At 41.4% G+C, this 19,762-nt stretch overlaps 1 protein-coding gene across 1 annotated transcript in view; it reads left to right on the top strand.

Annotated features, from left to right (window-relative positions):
* LOC122564453 (sodium/hydrogen exchanger 3-like) overlaps window positions 1-19,762 on the top strand; it is a 127,182-nt gene that overhangs the window by 99,463 nt on the left and 7,957 nt on the right. Inside the window, exons 11-16 of the mRNA XM_043719351.1 lie at window positions 2,020-2,126; window positions 2,701-2,830; window positions 7,956-8,129; window positions 10,811-10,877; window positions 12,309-12,374; window positions 16,626-16,718. Of these exons, the coding sequence (XP_043575286.1) occupies window positions 2,020-2,126; window positions 2,701-2,830; window positions 7,956-8,129; window positions 10,811-10,877; window positions 12,309-12,374; window positions 16,626-16,718 (637 nt within the window). The remainder of the gene's footprint in view (window positions 1-2,019; window positions 2,127-2,700; window positions 2,831-7,955; window positions 8,130-10,810; window positions 10,878-12,308; window positions 12,375-16,625; window positions 16,719-19,762) is intronic.

A 19,762-nucleotide genomic window follows, 5' to 3' on the forward strand; every position in this document is an offset into this window, starting at 1 on the left:
AGGCAAGGAGTGGGGTCTGTTTGGAGGTGGTGGAAATGACGAAGGATGATATGATGTATCTGGAGGTTGGTGGGGTGGTAGGTGAGGACCAGTGGGGTTCTGTCCTGGTGGCGATTGGAGGTGCAGGGTTCAAGGGAGGAGGAGCGGGAAATGGAGGAGATGCGGTGGAGAGCATCGTCAACCACGTCTGAGGGGAAATTGCGGTCTTTGAAGAAGGAGGCCATCTGGGTTGTTCGGTATTGGAAATGGTCCTCCTGGGAGCAGATGCGGCGGAGGCGAAGGAATTGGGAATATGGGATGGCATTTTTACAGGGGGCAGAGTGGGAGGAGGTGTAATCTAGGTAGCAGTGGGAGTCGGTCGGTTTATAGTAAATGTCCGTGTTGATTTGGTCGCCCGAGATAGAAATGGAGAGGTCTAAGAAAAAACATAGTCATTACATGTGATCTCAGTTAAAATATTGTTATTGTGTACATCACAATATAGGCAACATGTTAAAGCTTTGAAAATGGGTTTGTAATACTCAGCATGAGGTGTTTCAGTTATGTGGGGAGACTCGAGATATTGGGATAGTTCCCCTTAGACCGGAATGGTTTACTAAAGGCATTCATAAAATTATGAAGAGTTTTGCTGAAATAAACACAAGTGAAGGCTCTTGGCTTGGAAGAATGGTCAATAATGTAATGACATAGATTCAAAATAATTGGCAAGAGAATTGGGGGGGAGGGAGATTAAAATGTAAATTGTAATGTTATGTTGTGCTGCATAGAATAGAAACATAGAATAGTAAAAGGTGTAAGTAAATTTGAGAAAGCGTTTCAAAAGAAAACTGGATACCTACTCAAAAAACAGACCGATGGGGCTAACTGAGGAATGAGGAGATCGATGGAATAGCTAAAATATGCTATGATTTTATTACTTAAGACCATGAAGCTGTCTTACTTAGCCACTGCCTACTGTGTGCAGAAGAACCTTGTATTTAAGATATTGAAGAATGAGTGTCTCTTACCCTGCAATTTGTCTTGTGTTTGTGTCCTTCCTGTCCATCGGAATCACCACTCTTGTCCATTTTACTATTACACCGATCCTTGCGTATGATTAATACATTTCTGTTAAAAGAAAAAGAATGTAACAATCACATTTCCTATGAAATTGTATTTTGATTTTGGTCTTGATTGAGATTTTGTACTTAGTGTGTGACAGTGATGACTTTTTGCCCTTTTTTGGTGCCTTTTGGAATTTTCCACACTGCCATCATTTGGCGTGCCCTCTTTCAGAGGGACTTTACTCCTTGTCCCCTCTTCTATGGTCTCAGTTATCTCAATTAGTCCATATTCTGCACCAAAATAGCATTGTTCAAGTAATCCTTAACCCTACTTCCCTTGAATAACAACAATAAAATGCAATATTGGATGGTACCAGTTGAGTTAAATACACCTTTAATCAACCCTGTGTAATTATCTCGATTCTCCTACTAGATAGATTCATCCTCCTGAGTACGTACTATGCGATCAATAAAATTATAAATCATACTGACTTAAATTAATGGATAAATAGTGCATGACTAGAAAATGTACTGCTGTCAAATAAAACATGTTAGTGATTGCACTCTAGCATGTGGAAGCAGTTAAGTATAATATTTGTGGCAGGTTAGCTGCTGGTTGAGTGTGGGATTGTTAGAATAACTTGGCATGTATTAGGATAATTGATTGTACTATTAATCAGTCCTGGTCAGAACGAGAATTAAAACTATAATCATCTGGAATGGCACTTTGAACTCAAGACATTTTATTCAGGTGAGGCGCTACCACTGAGCTGAAGCTGTTGTAGAACATGCAGATATTTCAACTAATATGTAACAAAAGTAGCAAGTCCTTTGAATAACATATTCTTTGCCATCTGCTTTAATTTATTGGATATGTGGTGAATTACCATTACATAATTCACATCTCTTGTTATCTACGGTTGAAGTTAATTGAACAGTTCTTTTGCAGTTAGCCTGATTCTTTTCAATTTTCTAGGGAGAACGGCAAGGATCTTTAATGTTTATGCATTCCAGCAATGACGTTAACATCGATTTCACTGGCCCTCGTTATTCTGTTATCGACTCGTCCATCTCTGCAGTGCTGTAAGTGAGACAATCTCATTGTGTTCAAATATCTGTCACACTCGAGGAGAGTTATTCTTTACAAAGCACAGTTGAGAACAGCCAGGGCCTTGTTGTAGTACCTCATCCCTCCACTGCAGTATAGTATAGAGAATGACTGCCTGGATTATACATTTAAGCCACTAGAATGGGACTTGAACCCACAATCATTTAACTCCAGGGCTGATGTTGCTACCAACCCTGCCAAGGCTAATCTTACAGTCATAGCATCCTTACAGTATAGAAGCAGTCCATTTAGCCCATCGCTTCCATACCGACTGTCCAAACAGTATCTATTCCCCTACCCTATTCATGTACTCTATCCACTTCCCATCGCTATTCCACCTTTTCTACATATCCCTGGATGCTATGGGGCAATTTTGCCAGGGCCAAACCACCTGGCATCTTTGGACTGTGGGAGGAAATTGGATCACCTAGAGGAAGCCCACACAGACCCCCATGGGGAGAATGTACAAACACTGCACAGACAGTAGCCTGAGGCTGGTATCATACGTTGTAAAATGCATTGCGATAAAATTTGTTCCTTTTCCCCCAGGGGGGAGAGTGCCAGTGATGTATGTCTGGACATGAACGCACTTGAAAATAGAGTAAAGAGCCTGAAGGATCAAGAGGAAATAGTCACCCATCACACATTGCAACAACTTCTGTACAAACCTAGGAAGCGGGTAAGGTAGCTTACAGAGCGTGTTCACGGGTTTTGGCAGATATCACTGTCTGTGCTATTTCTTTCTGATTTTGTTTTAAAACATTTGCACTGATCTGACCAAGGCCTAAGCAAACAATATAACCACAGCGCCACATTTGGTGTCCATATTTCTTGCAAGTTGTTGCTATATAAAAGCTTTGCAAAGTACTTCCTCATATCCCTGTACAAATTTTAATCGGTCTGTTTCCATGTTATGCCAGGGTTCTTGAAAAAACAAATAAAGAAAATAGGAACAAGAATAGGCCAATCAGCCCTTTGAGCCAGATCCACCACTCAACATGAACATTGTAATCATCCAACTCAGTAACTATTTCTCTTCATCTCCTTTAATTCTCTTTAGTCCCAAGAACTATATCTAACTCCTTGAGAACATTCAATGTTTTGGCATCAACCCCTTTCCATGGAAGAGAATTCCACTGCGTTACCACTGTCTGGGAGAAAACATTTCTCTTCATCTCATTCCAAAATGGTCTGCCTCATATCCTTAGACTGTGATCCCGAGTCTGAACTCACTGGAAATTGGAAACATTGTTTCTATATTTACACTACCTAGTACTTTTAGAGCTTTATAAGTTCCTTTGGGATCCCCCTCCTAGCTTTTCTAAACTCCAGTGAACTTGGACCAATCAATCTTTCTTCATTTGTCAGTCCTGCCATACTAGGAATCAATCTGGCAAACATTTCTTTTGCACCTCTTCCATAGCTAGAACATCTTTCCTCAGATAAGAAGATCAAACTGTACACACTAATCTTGGTGTGTTCTCATCGAGGCCCTGCATAATTGTAGCAAGACATTCCTCCTCCATTACTTGAACCCTCTGCACTCCTGCAAACTAACAGGGAGGACATGGACTCATGAGATCTGAGAGACAAAGCTGGGACAAGTAAACAAGAATTTGAATGCTTTGTAAGTGAATTTTGTAATTTTGAGTGTTAGTTTTGAGTACCTTGCAATTATTTAATTAGCATTTGCCCATATATGCCAGCTCGCTGAAGAGGACTATGCTGGTTCACTTGAATGGAATAAAAAAAGCCAATGGACTCCATCCCAACTCTCTGACCTAACACAGGAAAGAACATGATGGTTTAGGAAAGATTATGGTCCTGTGATTAGTGGTGAGTTTGAGGAAAGGTTAGCTGTAGGTAAGGTTCAAGTAGACAGTCTTTCTTTTGTGGTCTGATATTTTTGCTAAGTCTTGTTGGACCCTGAGTGTAAATCACACTCTTTCTCTTCCTTGGACACCATCATCCACACATGCAGTTGCTGATTTGCTTGTTGCAGGTAAGTTGGCCTGAGCACTATTCAGAGCAGTTTGTCAATGAGCAAGTGTCTAGAATCGACTGAATGTGAAGGGACTGGGACAACTCCCAGCCAAGATTTGTTGTCCATCAAAATTAGCACCAAGACTGTTTTCTGGTTCAATCCAGACCAAGGATGGGGCCTAGGTTAAAACCAAGAATTGAAGATGCTGGAAATCTGAAGCAAAAACAGAAACTACTGGAGAAACTCAGCAGGTCCTGCAGCATCTGTGGAGAGAAAAAATTAACAGTTTGAGTCCAGTCACCCGTCAGAAGACTCTTCTGATGTAGGGATATATTTTCAAGTCAGGATGAAACAAGGTTTGGTGGAGAGCTTGGGAGATGTTCCCATGCTTTTGCTCTCAATAGTGGTAGAGGTCATGGGTTTGGAATGTGTTGTTGAAAGAGGCTGGGTGAGTTGCTGAAGTACATTTTGTTGTTGGTACACTTGGATGCCACCGTGCTCCAGCATTGGAGGAGAGAAATTTCAAATGGTGGATGAGGTACCAGTCAAGTAGTTTAATTTGACCTGCATAATGTTGAGCTTCTTGAATGTTGTTGGAACTGAACATATCCAGTGGAGGACAATTCTATCACAGTTTTTATTTTTCCTTGGAGATCGTGGACAAGGTTTTGGCAGATTGGAAATTGGTTAGTTTCTGTAGAATTCCCACCCTCTGGCATGCTCTTTTAGCCATTCCATTTATTTGGCTAGTTCAGTAAATTGCTGGTCATTGCTAAGATGCAGGACGTTGTTGGTGGGGCATTCAGTGATGACAATGTTATTGAACACCAAGGGGAAATAATTAAGATCTTGCTTGTTGGAAATGCTGACACTTGTGAGACATAGGTGTTATTTTCCATTTAGCTATCCAAGGCTAAATGTTCTTCTTGCTGAATGCAGGTACATACTTCTTTAGTATCTAAAGTGTTGCTGAACACTATAAAATCAATCCTCTGACTTCATCTTGGAGGGAAGATCATTGATGAAGTAGCCAAAGGCAGTTAGTTTGAGTTGGACCCAGGCCTGAAATGATTGGTTTCCAACAATCAAAGCCATATTCCTTTTGTGCTCAACATGACTTCATCCAGCAAAGAGTTCTCCCTGATTCTGTTTTGCTCAGACTGCTTGACACCACATTTGTTTTAAGGCTATCTTGATGTTGAGGTTAATCACTTTCATCAGATTTCTGCAAATCAGCTGTTTAGTCCATGTTTGGACAAAGGTTGTAGTGAGATCAGGAACTGAGTGGATCTGCAGAACACAAATTATGTTGTGAAGCAGTTTGTTGTTAAGTACAGTTTTATAAAAGTGTCAATGAAACCTTCTATCCTTTGATTCCAGACACACAAGCAAATAGGACAGTGATTAAGTAGTTTGGATTTTTCCTAATTTTCTTTTGGACTGAATACCTGGAGAATTTTCAACACTGTCAAGTAGATGACAGTTTCTCATTGTACTGCGAACATCTTGGCTGAGGACATAGCTAGTTCTGGAGGACAAATCTTCAGTATGAGAGCCAGGATGTTGTCATGAAGCTTAGCTTTTGCTGTATACAGTGCTTTCATCCATTTCTTGATAGCACATGGAATAAATCCAATTAGCTGAAGACTGACATCTGTGATGCTAAGAACCTCCAGCGAAGTTAAAATGGATCAACCACTTGGTATTTCTGGCTGAAGATTGTTGCAAATGTTTCAGCTTTCAGACTCTTTTGCGTTCATGGGCTGGGCTCTCCCATCATTTATCCTAGTGCAGCCTCTTTGTCCAGTTCACTTTGATTGTCCATTCATGAGTGGATGTAGCACGACTGCAGAACATTGATCAAATCCATTAGTTGTGGGATCACTTGGCTCTGTCTACAGCATGCTGCTTCCATTTTTCTAAAATGCATGTAGCCTATGTTGTAGCTTCAACTGGTTGGAATCTCATTTTATGTATATCTGGCGCTGCTTGTGTTATGTAGTCCTACATTCACTGACTCAGGATTAATCTCTTGCCTTGTTGTTGATTTGGAGGTGCCGGTGTTAGACTGGGGTGGACAATGTTAAAAATCGCACAACACCAGATTATAGTCCAACAGGTTTATTTGGAAGCACTAGCTTTCAAAACGATGCCTCTTCATCAGGTGGATGAAGGAGCAGCGCTCCAAAAGCTAATGCTTCCAAATAAACCTGTTGGACTATAACCTGGTGTTGAGTGATTTTTAACCCTGTTGTTGATGGTAGTGAGAGATGTGCTAGACTTTTCTTTTTAATTTATTCACAGAATGAGGGCATTGCTGGATAAGCCAGCACTTATAGCCAAAAGAACAGTTAAGAGTCAACCACATTGCTGAAGTCACATGTAGACCAGAACACATACAGTTGGCAGTTTCTTGCCTGAAGGACATTAGAGAACCAGATGGGTTTTTCCGACAATCAACTCATGGTCACCATTAGGCTATTAATTCATTAATTTTATGATTGAAGTCAAATTTCACCATCTGCCATGGTGGGATTCAAAGTCAGGTCTCCAGTACATTCTTTGAGTCTCCGGATTAACAGTCCAATGATAAAGCCACTAGGCCATCAGCTCCCCCTGAGTTTACTAACTATGTTTGAATACATTTCTGCTGCTACTGTCCGAAAGTGCCTCATGGATGACCAATTTTCATCTGCTGAGCCTGTTCTGAATTTCTCCCATTGATCATAGTGATACTACCACACAACACAGAGTGTGCCATCAGTATGAAGTTGCAATTTTGACATCTAAACAATCCTTCTCAATACACTCCCACCAATACCATGAGGGGAAGTTGCTTGTGCAAGAGGTGGATTGGTGAGAATGGAGTCAAGTAATTATTGATTTTCTTTCCACCTGCTCACCAAGTCCACTCAAGCAGATGTGCCCTTCAGGACTCAATGACAAGTTCAGACAACGGTTGTGCTCTTAGGGATAGACTTAGGCATATCCAAGATACTTGCCTTAATACTTCCTTCCTGATGGTTAATATAGAGGAGTACTGATTGATTAGCTGAGAAAGGAGGAGTTGCAGGGGTGGGGGATGGGGGTCAGTGTTGAATGGAGTGATCATAGTAATTAGTAACAGATCCCTTTGTTCATGTTTTACCTGATAGCATGAGACTCCAAAGGAGCTGGAGTCACTATTGAGGTCTTTAAACACAACACTGCCTGACTGTACACCACAATGATTCCACCACTGAGGCAGGGCATGTACAGGAATAGAGGAGTCTCAAGATTGAACAAGTACTTCCTGAATATGACAATGCCAGGCTCCATTTTTTTGACCAGTCTGTGAGACAACTCTCCCAACTCCCCACCATTACTGAGGATGACTTTGCAAGGTTGACACAGAAGGGTTGACTGGGTAGTTGGCAACTTTGTCATTTCCAGTGTCTGGGTCAATGCGGATTTCCTCCTTCATGCTAAGTTTCTGTATCAATTTGCAACAATACGTTGATTCACTAGCCCATTTCAGAAGCATTTTAAGAGTCAAGAGCCAATCACATTGCTGTGAGTCAAATGCAGGCTAGACTAGGTAAGGGTGAGGGATTTATTCCCCTAAGGAGAATCAGATGGGATTTTAATGATAATCTAGAAGTTACATAAACATTGTTAATGAGACTTGAATTTAATGCCAGATTTACGAATTCAAAGCCCCCCATCTACAGTGGTGCGATTTGAGCTCCTCTCTCCAGACCATTAGTCCAGGTCTCTGGATTACTATTCTAGTAACCAGCTCCCTCACTATAGTCACTAGCTCATTGCTTTCTTTTTAAAGTACAAGCTCAATTACAGCCGCCATAAGCTGGTGCATAATGAGAGCGCGAAACAAGATAAAGAGATTTTTCAGCAAACCATGAAAAAGAGACTGGAAAATTTGAAATCCAGCAAGCTCGGAGCCAACCACAACATTGCATTTAAAAACACCAATAAAGAGAAAGGAGCTAAAAAGGTAAGCTGAATTAATTGTGACATTCTTATTTTTAATGAGAAGAAAAGTTTGTTTTTACGCAGCTGCTTTGCTCTTTGTGAATTCCACTTTAAAGTTGGGCCATGTTCCTTTCAAATCTACGGAGGGAAGGAGGGACACTGACGTTTTTTGTAAAGTTGCAATGATCTGCAAAACACGGCCTGAATGGGGAATGAAAGACGATTGAAAAGTTACTTTCAAACGGTAATTGAATAAATGCTGAATTTGGATGAGCAAAGCCATTAATGTCAGCTCCTGCCATATTCAGAGCATTACACTCCCAAGTCACTGATTCCATTCCTCAGTCTTGCTGGTTTGAGCCAGATCTGACTGTGTTCCACTCTCAGTGTTATCTTTGATCCCGAGATGTGCTTCTGATATCATATTATAACTAAAACAGCCTACTTTCACCTCTGCAACATTTACTGGTTCAAACCCTGCCTCAGTACATCTGTGATTGAAATCCTTATTCATGTCCCTGTTATTTCAATTCCTGACACATTCCTGGCCAACCTCCTATTTTCCAACCCCATAAAATTAAACTCCTCCAAAACATTTCACCATATCTTTACAAGTTCTGTTCAGTTGTCACCCATCTGCTGACTGACCTCCATTGGCTTCAAGCTGAGCAATGCCTCATTTAAAACATTTTTGTCTTTATTTTCACATCCCTCAAATGGACTCAGCCCTCATTATCTCTGTGGACTGTCTCCATGCCCATAACACTGAGATCTCTGTGCTGCTTTAATTCTGACCTTTTGAGGACTTTTGATCTAAATCTCTGCACGGTAGGCAACTGACTTGGTCCTAAGTTCCGGAATTCCATAAACAGAGTCTCAGGACTGGTGTCAAGGGGTCGGGGTGGGGTCATGTGTGTGTGAGGGAGCTGGCGACCGGTGTGCTCTGGTTGGGAATGACATTGTGGTGCCTTTGAGCTTGGTTTGGGGGAGAGGCCAGGGATCGTTCCAGTGTCGGGCTGGAGAGTGGGGGTGGGGAGGAGGTGGTGTGGGTGAGGTCCGTGATTTCTGTTCCTAGCTCTGCTTTTGACCAAACATACTGCTTTTGGTCTCAAATCTCCTTTTGGTTTGATGTCAAGAGGTATCTTGGATCATTTTTACCGGACACCATCTCCTTTTGGTCTTCTTTTCCTCTTCCTGTAATAGTTGAATGGTTCCCAGTTCAGAATAGGTTCAGAAATGTTGATATCTGGTGGGAAATGGTTGTATCACTATAATAAAGACTGTCTTTTTTAAAGAAGGCACATTTTCTCAGTGTTACATTTATATTGAGCCATGGAGTCATAGGGTTGTACAGCATGGAAACAGACCCTTCAGTCCAACTTGTCCATGCTGACCAGCTATTCTAAATTAAGCTAGTTCCATTTACCAGCACTTGGCCCAGATCCCTCTAAACCCTTCCTATTCTTACATCCAGATGCCTTTTAAATGTTGTAATTGCACCAGCCTCCACCACTTCCTCTGGCAGTTCATTCCATACATGCACCACCCTCTACATGAAAGAATTGCCTTTTAGGTCCCTTTTAAATCTTTCTCCACTCATCTTACGCCTATGCCCTCCAGTTCTGGACTCTCATACCCTTGTCTATTCACCCTATCCAAGCCCCTCATGATTTTATAAATTTCTATAAGGTCACTCCTCAGCCTCCGAATCATGAGGGAAAACAGCCTCTCCCTATAGCTCAAATCCTCCAACCCTGGCAACATCCTTGAAAATCTTTTCTGAAACTTTTCAAGTTTCACAACATCCTTCCTATAGCAGGGAGACCAGAATTGAATGCAGTATTCCAAAAGTGGCCTAACCAATGTCCTGTACAGCTCCCCATTACTGTACTCTATGCACAGTTTTATAAAAGCAGGGAATAAAGATCATCTTTTGCATTTAAGTTATAATTTTGGTTACGATTTATACTGCATTTGCCAAGATTGCTTTTGCAAATCAGCGACAACAAAATTGAATTACAAAGCTAATGCCCCTTTAACATCCATATCTTGGTGTCATATTTAATCCATAATTTGTCACTCAATTTCCACACCTGTCTCAGTTCGTTGACCTTTGTTACCCCTGGACTAAAATTTTGCTGTGCACTCCTAATTGATTACATCCCAAATTGTACCCTCTGTATATTTTAGGTGGCTAAAACGTTGCTGGTCATGTCTTAACTGGCAGCAGGTCACCTTCATGTTTCACCCCCATGCTCATTGACTTCTATTGGCTCTCAGGCCTGCAGCATCTTGAAATTAAAATTCTCTTCTGTGTTTTCAAATTACTCCAGTGACCTGCTCCACCTGTATCGTTGCAACTTCTTCCAATTCCATAATCAGCTAAAGTCTCCAAGCTCTCATTCTGACCTCTTATGCATTCCAAGTTGTAACTGTTGCCCCATTGGTGGCTATTCTTTCAATTGCCAAGGTCCCATGCTCTGGAATTCCCTCCTTACACCTCACCATCTTTCTACCTCGCTCTCCTCCTTTTCAAGACACTAAAACCCACCGGGCAAGCTTTTGTTCATCTAACTAATATCTCCTTACGTGGCTTGGGTCGTACATTTTCTCATACACCTGTGAAAAAGCTCGTTTAATCACGTTAAAGGTGCTATGTAAATGCAAGTTGTTGTTGTTAAACATGTCCAAATTTTGTTTCAGAAACACAGTGATGCAGTGCCGATTAGAAACCTCCCGACGCAGTCCCTTGCTTTCCACGCTGATAAAGGTACTCCTCAGCATGTTTTTTTCCTTACTGATTTTACCTTTTTACCACCTCCCTTCCCAACCTCTCGGATGCTGACTCAGCCCACTGATGCCTGGCCACCTTCACAATTTTAACCAAGTAACTCGTCATGAGTGATCTCAAATATTGGATTGAAACTGATGTGAATCCATTCAAAGCACACTTACTCATGCAGAGTTAAACTTGGGCTCAGTAATATGCCGGGAAGTCATTTGCCATTGGAAGCAATGGTTCTGACACTCCAATACCGCTGGATATGGGGATTGCTGAAAATAATCAGGAGAAAGAAACTTGCTTATTTCCCAACCTTTCCACTTCTAGAATTCATTATAACATCCATACTGTTGGCTGGAGGTCGAACATATGGCCTCAAACCCAAAATATTTCTGTCTAATTCAGCAATGCTACTCACTAATTAAACACTCAAAGAACTTACGGGTTTGTAATCTAAGGATGACATGGAACTATTCAAATTTATTTCTGACCAAATTTGCCAAGAAATCCTTTTTTTTCCCCAGAGATGTCTTTCTTACCACTCCCTTTATGAAGTGGCCCAAGCCACTTTGTGGTTTTTCCCAGTGCTCTGTAGTGACTGTAGACGGTAAACAAGAAAGCACAGGGATGACTAATTTCACTTCTTCTGTTTATTTTTGACCCTCAGCCCTAATTTTGAAGAATCATAATGCCACTTCTGCCTACATAGTGTAACTAAATCGGATGACCCCCAAAAACACATTTAGCCTGCATGTGTTGGTTTCAATGTGGGTAACACATCTGCCTGATCTCTATATTCAGCCAGCATCAACTACACTGTTTCCCGGCTCCATTCTCTGTAGGTGGCAATATTGTGAGTGGTTAGTACAGCTTAAAGCTAGCATGGACTACTTAAGAGGGAGATGCGTCGTTGTTTGAACAGATGCTGCAGCCAGGGGAGAGATTGAGCTCCAAGGTTTTAGACACCAAACTGGATGTCTTGGTGGAAGAAGGATACCGTGTAACAGCAGATGGGAGGGCAGATGCATGGTAGAAGACCATGGGAGTGAGTTGCTTAATGCAACAACCAAGCCCCAAGAGCCTGATGCAGTGATTCAAAAAGTTCAATGACCTTACATGAATAATCAAAGCCAGTGAATGCCATATCTGGCCAACCTGCTGGGGAACAACTGTGCCTCTGTGTCCTAATCCTCATGTGACAAATAATGTTGGTTGTTTTTGGATAGTTATAGCTGAAGCCAAGACCAATGGAAGGGCTGCATCATTGATGATAAGGGTATCCTCGTGCCAACTCCTCTTTCTCAAATCTCCCTCGTTATACCATCCTTTCAGAGTTACAGACCACAGGTGATGTGAGCACCATTTTACCTTTCCCTTCCCATGTACCAGAATCCATCCGTGGCTCTTTTTCCCTTTCAGATACTCAAGACGTGCAACCTGACCAGCTCATACAGGAAAAGCAAGGAGAGAGTAATGAGAAATCAGGTGATTTCAAATAAAAACAGAGAATGCTGGGAATTTTCAGTGGACCTGGTAATCTGTGAGGGAGAGAGACTGTGTTAATGGACATGATTTTATCAACCCCTGGCTGGCAGGCATAGGGGTGATAAAATTCAAGGGTGCCCGAGTGCCAGGATTCTGCAAACTTTGTTGATACCAAGCTACTTTATCAGTGTGGGAAGGTAGCAGCCTGGTCACATGCCAACTGGAAGTGGGCTAAAAGGCCCAACTGAGTGGGAGCATCCTGGAATACTGGTGTCAAACTGGCCTTCTCCCTCCTATGCTTCAAGGGATAACCATCAGTTGTGTGGAAGCAGGGATTTTCCATGGCTGGGTGGGAAGGAGAACTGGGGACCATCATACCTCGAGCCTTATTGGCGCTAAGAGCGACCCTCTAGTCACAAAGGCTATTCTCACCACCTAACAGTAAAGCAGAAACATGTTTGCTTTTAGCCTTCCATCAAGTATTTCTGTCAGCATCAGCAGTAGTCACCAGGCTGTTGAATTGCTGTTTTGTGACTGGTCCAGCAAGGTGGAGAGCTGACCCACCATCTTTATTTGGATGTTGAGCTCAGCAAGAACCTCTTTATTGTCTCGGAAGACTGATACTGTTGAGATTCACTCTGTGCTGAGATAATCCAAGCTCACTTTACAGGTCTGATGCAAGCTCATTGACCTGAAATGTAAAATCTGTTTCTGTCTCTCTCTCTCTCTCTCTCTCAGATGCTACCAGATCTGTTGAACATCTCCTGCATTTTCAGTTTTAATTTCAGATTTCCGGCACTTTCAGTATTTGGCTTTAATGCAATTTGACTTCACAGTGACAGGCACTGGTTCAGATGCTGGCTGTGTGCATATTTTAGAAGATAGATCCTTCCTTAGAGGAGGGAGGGCTGACACATCATGATGAATTGGTTACAAATGGATTAAAGGTGGGATATGTGCAAGAATAATGACAGTGGCAGCTCACAGAGAAGGTGGTCACATGTGCTTGTTTTCCTGCCAAGGGTACACAGGACCACCATCAAAAGGCAGACAGCAGAACAATGCTGATAGGTGTTCCCAACAAAATGCTTGCAACATTGGGGAATTTGGCAGTAAGCCTGCCATCAATCTCAAGGAACATGAAGTACATAAGAAATAGGAGCAGGAGAAGCTCATTTGGCCATCACCCTGCTCTTCCAATCAGCAAGATCACAGGCTTAACTCTACTTCCTTACTTGCCACTAGATAACCCTTGACTCCTTTGTCTATCTCTGCCTTGAATGTATTCAATAACCCAACCCCCATTAACTTCTGGCAGAGAGAATTCCCAAAACTAATCACCCTCTGTGAGAAGGACTTACACCTCATCTCCATCTTAAATGGGAGATTACCCTTATTTTGAAAGTCTACCCAATAGTTCTTGACTCTCCCATAAAGGGAATCATCCTGTCAGCAGCAACCCTGGTAAGATATCTTTATAATCTATGTGTTTCATTAAGGTCACCTCTCATAATTCTAAAATGTAATGAATATAGTCCCAACTGGCTCAACATTTCCCCATAAGGCAATGCCATCATCCCACAAATGCCCAGAACTAACTTGGCAGAGGGTATTGTGCAGAGCTTGGAGCATGTTCTTCCCAATAGCTGCTGTGGAGGCTCAGACTGCTGCCATGCCAGCTCCATTTGCTACCATTGTGAACTGTGCATTACAGTGTACAGGAGCCAACAGGCTCTTACAGCAGTCCAGCAACAGGTTTTCCTCCAGATTGCTTGGATTGCTGAGCTGCTGCCACAGGGGCTAAGTACTACAAGGTTCCTGCAGAGTGATGTGATGATGTGAGAATCAGACGCATTAATTCGAAGCACAACAAGGGTCAGCTGTATTACAGTCCAAATGGTTGAGTATGCTTCGTGTGTGCAGAGATATCAATGATGTAATGAGCAAAGGATCACATGGTCATCACCTTTTGGTGTCTCAGTTACAGCTGACACAGTGAGCTGCTACAGAATAAATTATTATTGTCAGAATGTCAAGCATTGAACTTCAGGATTCTCTCTGTCCCATGAGGTGAACATTAAGTTGTCACAGGAAACAATTTCCATGCAGTTAATGGCCCCTTTCACTCCACACAAACTTGCAATGCTAGTGAAGCTGTATGCTCTTTCTGCCTTTTTTGCTCTGTAAAGAGAGAATGGAATGCTGTCAATGCATCGATGACCTCCCTCCCTCATTCAATGCTGGATAGTCCACCCTGCAAGAGTTCAGATGCAGACTTAAATTCATCCTCATAATCTTGTTCACAAATGCTGCTAAATGGTCCTGTCCACTCTGAGGTTGCAGTAAAAACAGAGGACAGATTTCCATCAGAAAGTCCATTGTGGAATGCAGACACTGCTTGACCCTGAGCAAGAAACAATGCAGCTTGAATACCCTGTGTTTCACGGTGAAAGCCCTTTAACCTCTCCTTCTTCTCCTTCTTCCAGCAGCCAGTCCTGCTTTGCATTGTCAGTTTATTCTCCAAGTAACACTGTGTTCAGAGTGGGTACCCATGAGTATATCCATGTCTTAGAGCAATTGATTTGCACAGAATCTTGAAATCACAACTTGCTGTAAACAGTTGCAACCTTAAGCAATTATATAAAATAACATAAATGTGTAGACCTATGTCAACAGCTTATTGTTAGTTAAGAAAACCAAAAACTTAATGTTACAGGAAATACTGCAGTTCTTCAGTAGGTTAGGCAGCATTTACGGAGATAAGAGGACAAGATCAATGTCCTTTCTGAAGAAGTGCAACATATTTTTCAACAACTAACCTATAGGTATTGGATAATGCCTTTGTTTCAAGAAATCTTTCCAATAGTTGATCCAGTTTGTAAAATTCAGAATATTGGTTGAAATGTTGAGTTTCAAAATGGCACACTGATGCATCAATGTAGTACCTGGCAGGAATCACCTGGCAATGCATCCTCCAGATGATATTTTGGAGCTATAAAGACACTCAAAGCTTCCAAAATATGGGTACCATGAACCCACTTCCTCATCTCCTATATCTGTCTTGGCTCAATGCTATTGTGGTTGCCTCTTAGCCTGGAATTCATGGATTCCAGTCCCATTTCGGAGAAATGAGCACGAAGTCTCAGCTGCAACCATGTGGGGTATTGAGATAGCTGCTAAGTTTCAGAGGAATCATTAGTCCAAGGCCCCATTGGCCTCTATTGTGGGTGTCATTTCAGGTTCAAAGAAGAGCATGAGATTTCTCCAGTGTCCCATATTCATCAATCAACTTCATTCAAGCAGATTATCTGGTCATTATCATATTGCTGCATCTGGGATCTTGCTGTGTGTTCATTGGTCTCTGTAATTTATGCATTATATCAGTGCTTCATTAGCTATAAAGCATTTTGTGATGTCCTGAGGTTATGAAAGGTGCTACATGAATACACGTTCTTTCTCTTATTTTAGAGTTACATTGCACAGATATCAATATTAGACTGTTAATGGTGAGAGGAACTCAGTAATACATTCGATATGCATTGCACCACCCAGCTACCAGGTTCCATCCTGATGTTTGCCTTCTTTCCCAGAGAAGTGTGTGATCTCCACTAGACCTTCGAACTGGAGTTTCACATGTGGTAACAGGTTACAAACCAAGGTTAAGCTGTACTCTATTAGACGGTTCCTTTACGTTGAAAGGAAATTGTGCTTCCTTGATTTGGATTGAGTGCAGACAATAATGTCCGAGACTACTGTGTTTTTACTAAGTTGGCTGATCTAAGCATGATTGTAGGGGGTAAGAAGTTGGCTAACACTTTGATTGCCTGAAGACAGAGTAAAATTCCAGAACTGTTAATGAAACGAAAGCATAGTCTTTTGTTCTCCAGCAGATCACCATAGAGGTATCTACTTATTCTCATTCAGCTCATGGATGTGTAAATCCCAACTCCCTCAAGTTAAGAAGGGCATTCCTATCAGGGCATTGGCATTTCCTGCTTCCATTCAGTTTTAGTCAGTGTAAGGAAGAATGTAACAATGTTATTTTCTACTTAACTATTTGGTACATGCTCAATGTTCGAGCTGGATTGAATTATCACAAGCCCATATTTCACTTGAGAACATTTTTAAAAAGTTTATCTGTATCTCTGGAACAAAAGTGGGACATTACTTATAGAGTAACTGTAATGCTATCTACACTTGTCTTCATTTGTTGTTGTATTTCAGAGCTGACTTCCTCTTTATTCCTTCCAGACTCTGATGTAGAGGACCACTATGATCCATCAGACGGAGGAATTAGTTTCCTAATTACCCCTGCAAACAATGAATCAGATGAAACAAGAACAGGTAAATAAGAAGAGATGAATACTTCTTGGGATGTTTCTCTGTCTGTAATATATTGGAGTCTAAAAGTTGGATTTGGAAAGTTCAGTTTATGTGAACAGCTCCTTAATGCACTTGTTAAAGTTGTGATACATTTGTGTTGATGCACACCAACATTGTAGCAACACAATGTTCCATACATTTTAACCATGTTGGTGATGGTTGCCAAAATATTAGATGGTAGCTAAAGGGTGAACCGCTTTCCTTTAGGTTGTTTAAGAACCTGGACTAAGCCTTTGATCTGCACTAAGTTGAAAGAGAGAGACCTGGGGTGACAAATATGAAAAATTAATTGAAAATAAGAGGGCAGACTGAGAAAGTTGTTTAACAAAATAAAAGGACTCTGGACTTATAAATAGAGGCTAGAATGTAAAAGCTTGATGAACCTCTACAAATAATCTAATTTATATCACAAAGGTATTTAAAACCATCTATATGGAAAAAGTAAAGCAAAACTGTTTCACAGAATAGAATCCCTACAGTACCAAAGTAGGCAGCTATTCAGCACATTGAATCCACACCACCCCTCCCAATCCCTGTAACCCTTCATTTTCCATGGCTTATCCACCTAGCCTGCGCATCCCTGTATACTATAGCACAGCCAATCCACACCTAAGCTACACATTTTACAATGTGGGAGAAAATCCACCTAGACACAGAGAGAATGTGTAAACTTCACACAGACTGTCACCAAGGCTGAAATCAAACTGGGTTCTTGGCATTATGAAGCAGCAGTCCTAACCACTGAGCCACCATGCTATCTATTGATTGGAAGGTCTAGAACCCTGAAGTACCTATTGCAAGTGATTGGTAATGCTGAGATGTGGAGAAACCATCTCCACCAGGTTTGCAAACTGGAATATAGTCCATGGAAGGGTGGTGGAAGTAAATTCAGTTGTGTTTTCAAAAGGGAAATATGATAAATATTTGAAGGGAAAATTTACAGCACGAGGGAGAAAGGGGCAATGTGAGAAGGGACGAGACAGATTTATTTTGCAGAGAGCTAGCAATGATGCATAGGACTGAATGCACTTCCTTTGTGTTACAGTTATTCTATGATTCAAAGCTAAATTATCTTGGCTGTCAGCACACAGTTTCACTCCCCAGTGTATAGTTAAGGGAGGGCAAAGCTGGTGTATATCTCTGTCCTGCAAGCTAATGTTTACATTAGAAAGTAGATGTTGGTTTAATCCAGTACCAGCTCATGTGATTTTTCCAAGGGCCACCCAGCCTACCAATATTTACTTGACACTCCAAAAATGCTGCAATTTCTCAGCAGGTCAAATAGCCTCCACAGAGATCAGCGGTCAAGATTAATGTCCTTTCTACTGCAAGTGCAACATATTTTTCAAATTCTCCTGTGATATGGTAGGAGTTGCATGCTTCTACTTTAACTTGAGCAATCACACACGTTGCCTTTGTATAATTGAAAGAGGTTCCAACAGATGTTGTCCTGTTGATCCTGTTAAAGTTGCATCCAGAAATTATGGTTTTGGAACATTATTTCCTTAACCCCACTTCCTAGTGATGTTTTCTCTACAGAGATGCCATCGATGCATTATAGCCTTTATTAATGATTATGAGTGTATTGTGTCCTCTCTCACAATCTAACAGTGTTTGTCATTGACTGTATGATGTTTAGACTGAATCCTCTCATGCACTTAGGTCTCTATGACTTACTTTATAATACTAAATAATTTCTGCAGGAATCGATAACCTGAGTTTTTTCACTAAGGAGGATCAGCTGGATTTTCGAAGGATTCCACCATCGATGCCTAATGAAGACACTGTCGTTCTATCCCAAAGGACATGTTCACAGATTCCAGGGAGTCCTAATAACTTCAGACGACCCACATTTTTGCAGCACTGTAGCAGATCCTTTGATTCACTTTTGCCAGCAGACACTTCTGAGGAGCATCCATTGTCTGAATCATCAGTGTAATTACATCAGCCATCTTTGCTAAGTACAGCCTGTTATGTTTAAAGCAATCTAAAAACTTGGTCTGCTTCAACCATTGAATTTTTAGACATATCAGTATTCATGTTTGTGTAAAGGATATGTGTGCATGTCTTTAAAGGCAAATTTACTAAACACCAAGAAGACAAAAGAGGTTAAAAACAGCTCATCCTGTTCTTGCAAGGAAGATTGTGTTTGATGAACCTTATCATATTCACTCAGGAGGTGACTAGATGAAATACAATTAGGGTAGTGCACATGGTCGCTCAGAAAAAGTATGCATGAAGGAGACAATTGAAAATGCTTAGGTGATTGAGAACTAGAGGAATGATAGCATACTTGGATTAAAGGGAAAACAAGACTTATACAGTATGAGAAGACCCTAATTGGAACCATTGCCATGGAGAATGCACCAATAAGGTGATGACAGTTAACTGCCAAGCTTTGTTTAAATTCGAAACCAGGCAGATTGAATTTGATTGGTCAAGGCATTGTTCTGCACAAGAACTGAATCATACAATCACTGTCGCCTGTTTGGTTGAGTTGAAATAGGAACAACTTGTGTCCTTATTCTTTGTGTCTACAGAGCAAAGGGCCCTGTGGAGTGGTATGTGTAGCTTCCATTTGTACATGCTATGCACTACAATGTGAGCTTGACTGACAATCCTCCATTAGTTATCAACATAATTCTGAGAATCTGAGGATTATATAGTAAATATTGCCTAATCATAGAATCACATCCAGTGTTGGTCACTCAGAGTCATAGAGATGTACAGCATGGAAACAGACCCTTCGGTCCAACCCGTCCATGCCAACCAGATATCCCAACCCAATCTAGTCCCATCTGCCAGCACCCGGCCCATATCCCTCTAAACCCTCCCTATTCATATACCCATCCAAATGCCTCTTAAATGTTGCAATTGTACCAGTCTCCACCACATCCTCTGGCAGCTCATTCCATACACGTACTACCCTCTGCATGAAAAAATTGCCCCTTAGGTCTCTTTTATATCTTTCCTCTCTCACCCTAAGCCTATGCCCTCTAGTTCTG

The sequence above is a fragment of the Chiloscyllium plagiosum genome, chromosome 29, assembly GCF_004010195.1.
Source record: "Chiloscyllium plagiosum isolate BGI_BamShark_2017 chromosome 29, ASM401019v2, whole genome shotgun sequence".
NCBI classification, from domain to species: Eukaryota; Metazoa; Chordata; class Chondrichthyes; order Orectolobiformes; family Hemiscylliidae; genus Chiloscyllium; species Chiloscyllium plagiosum.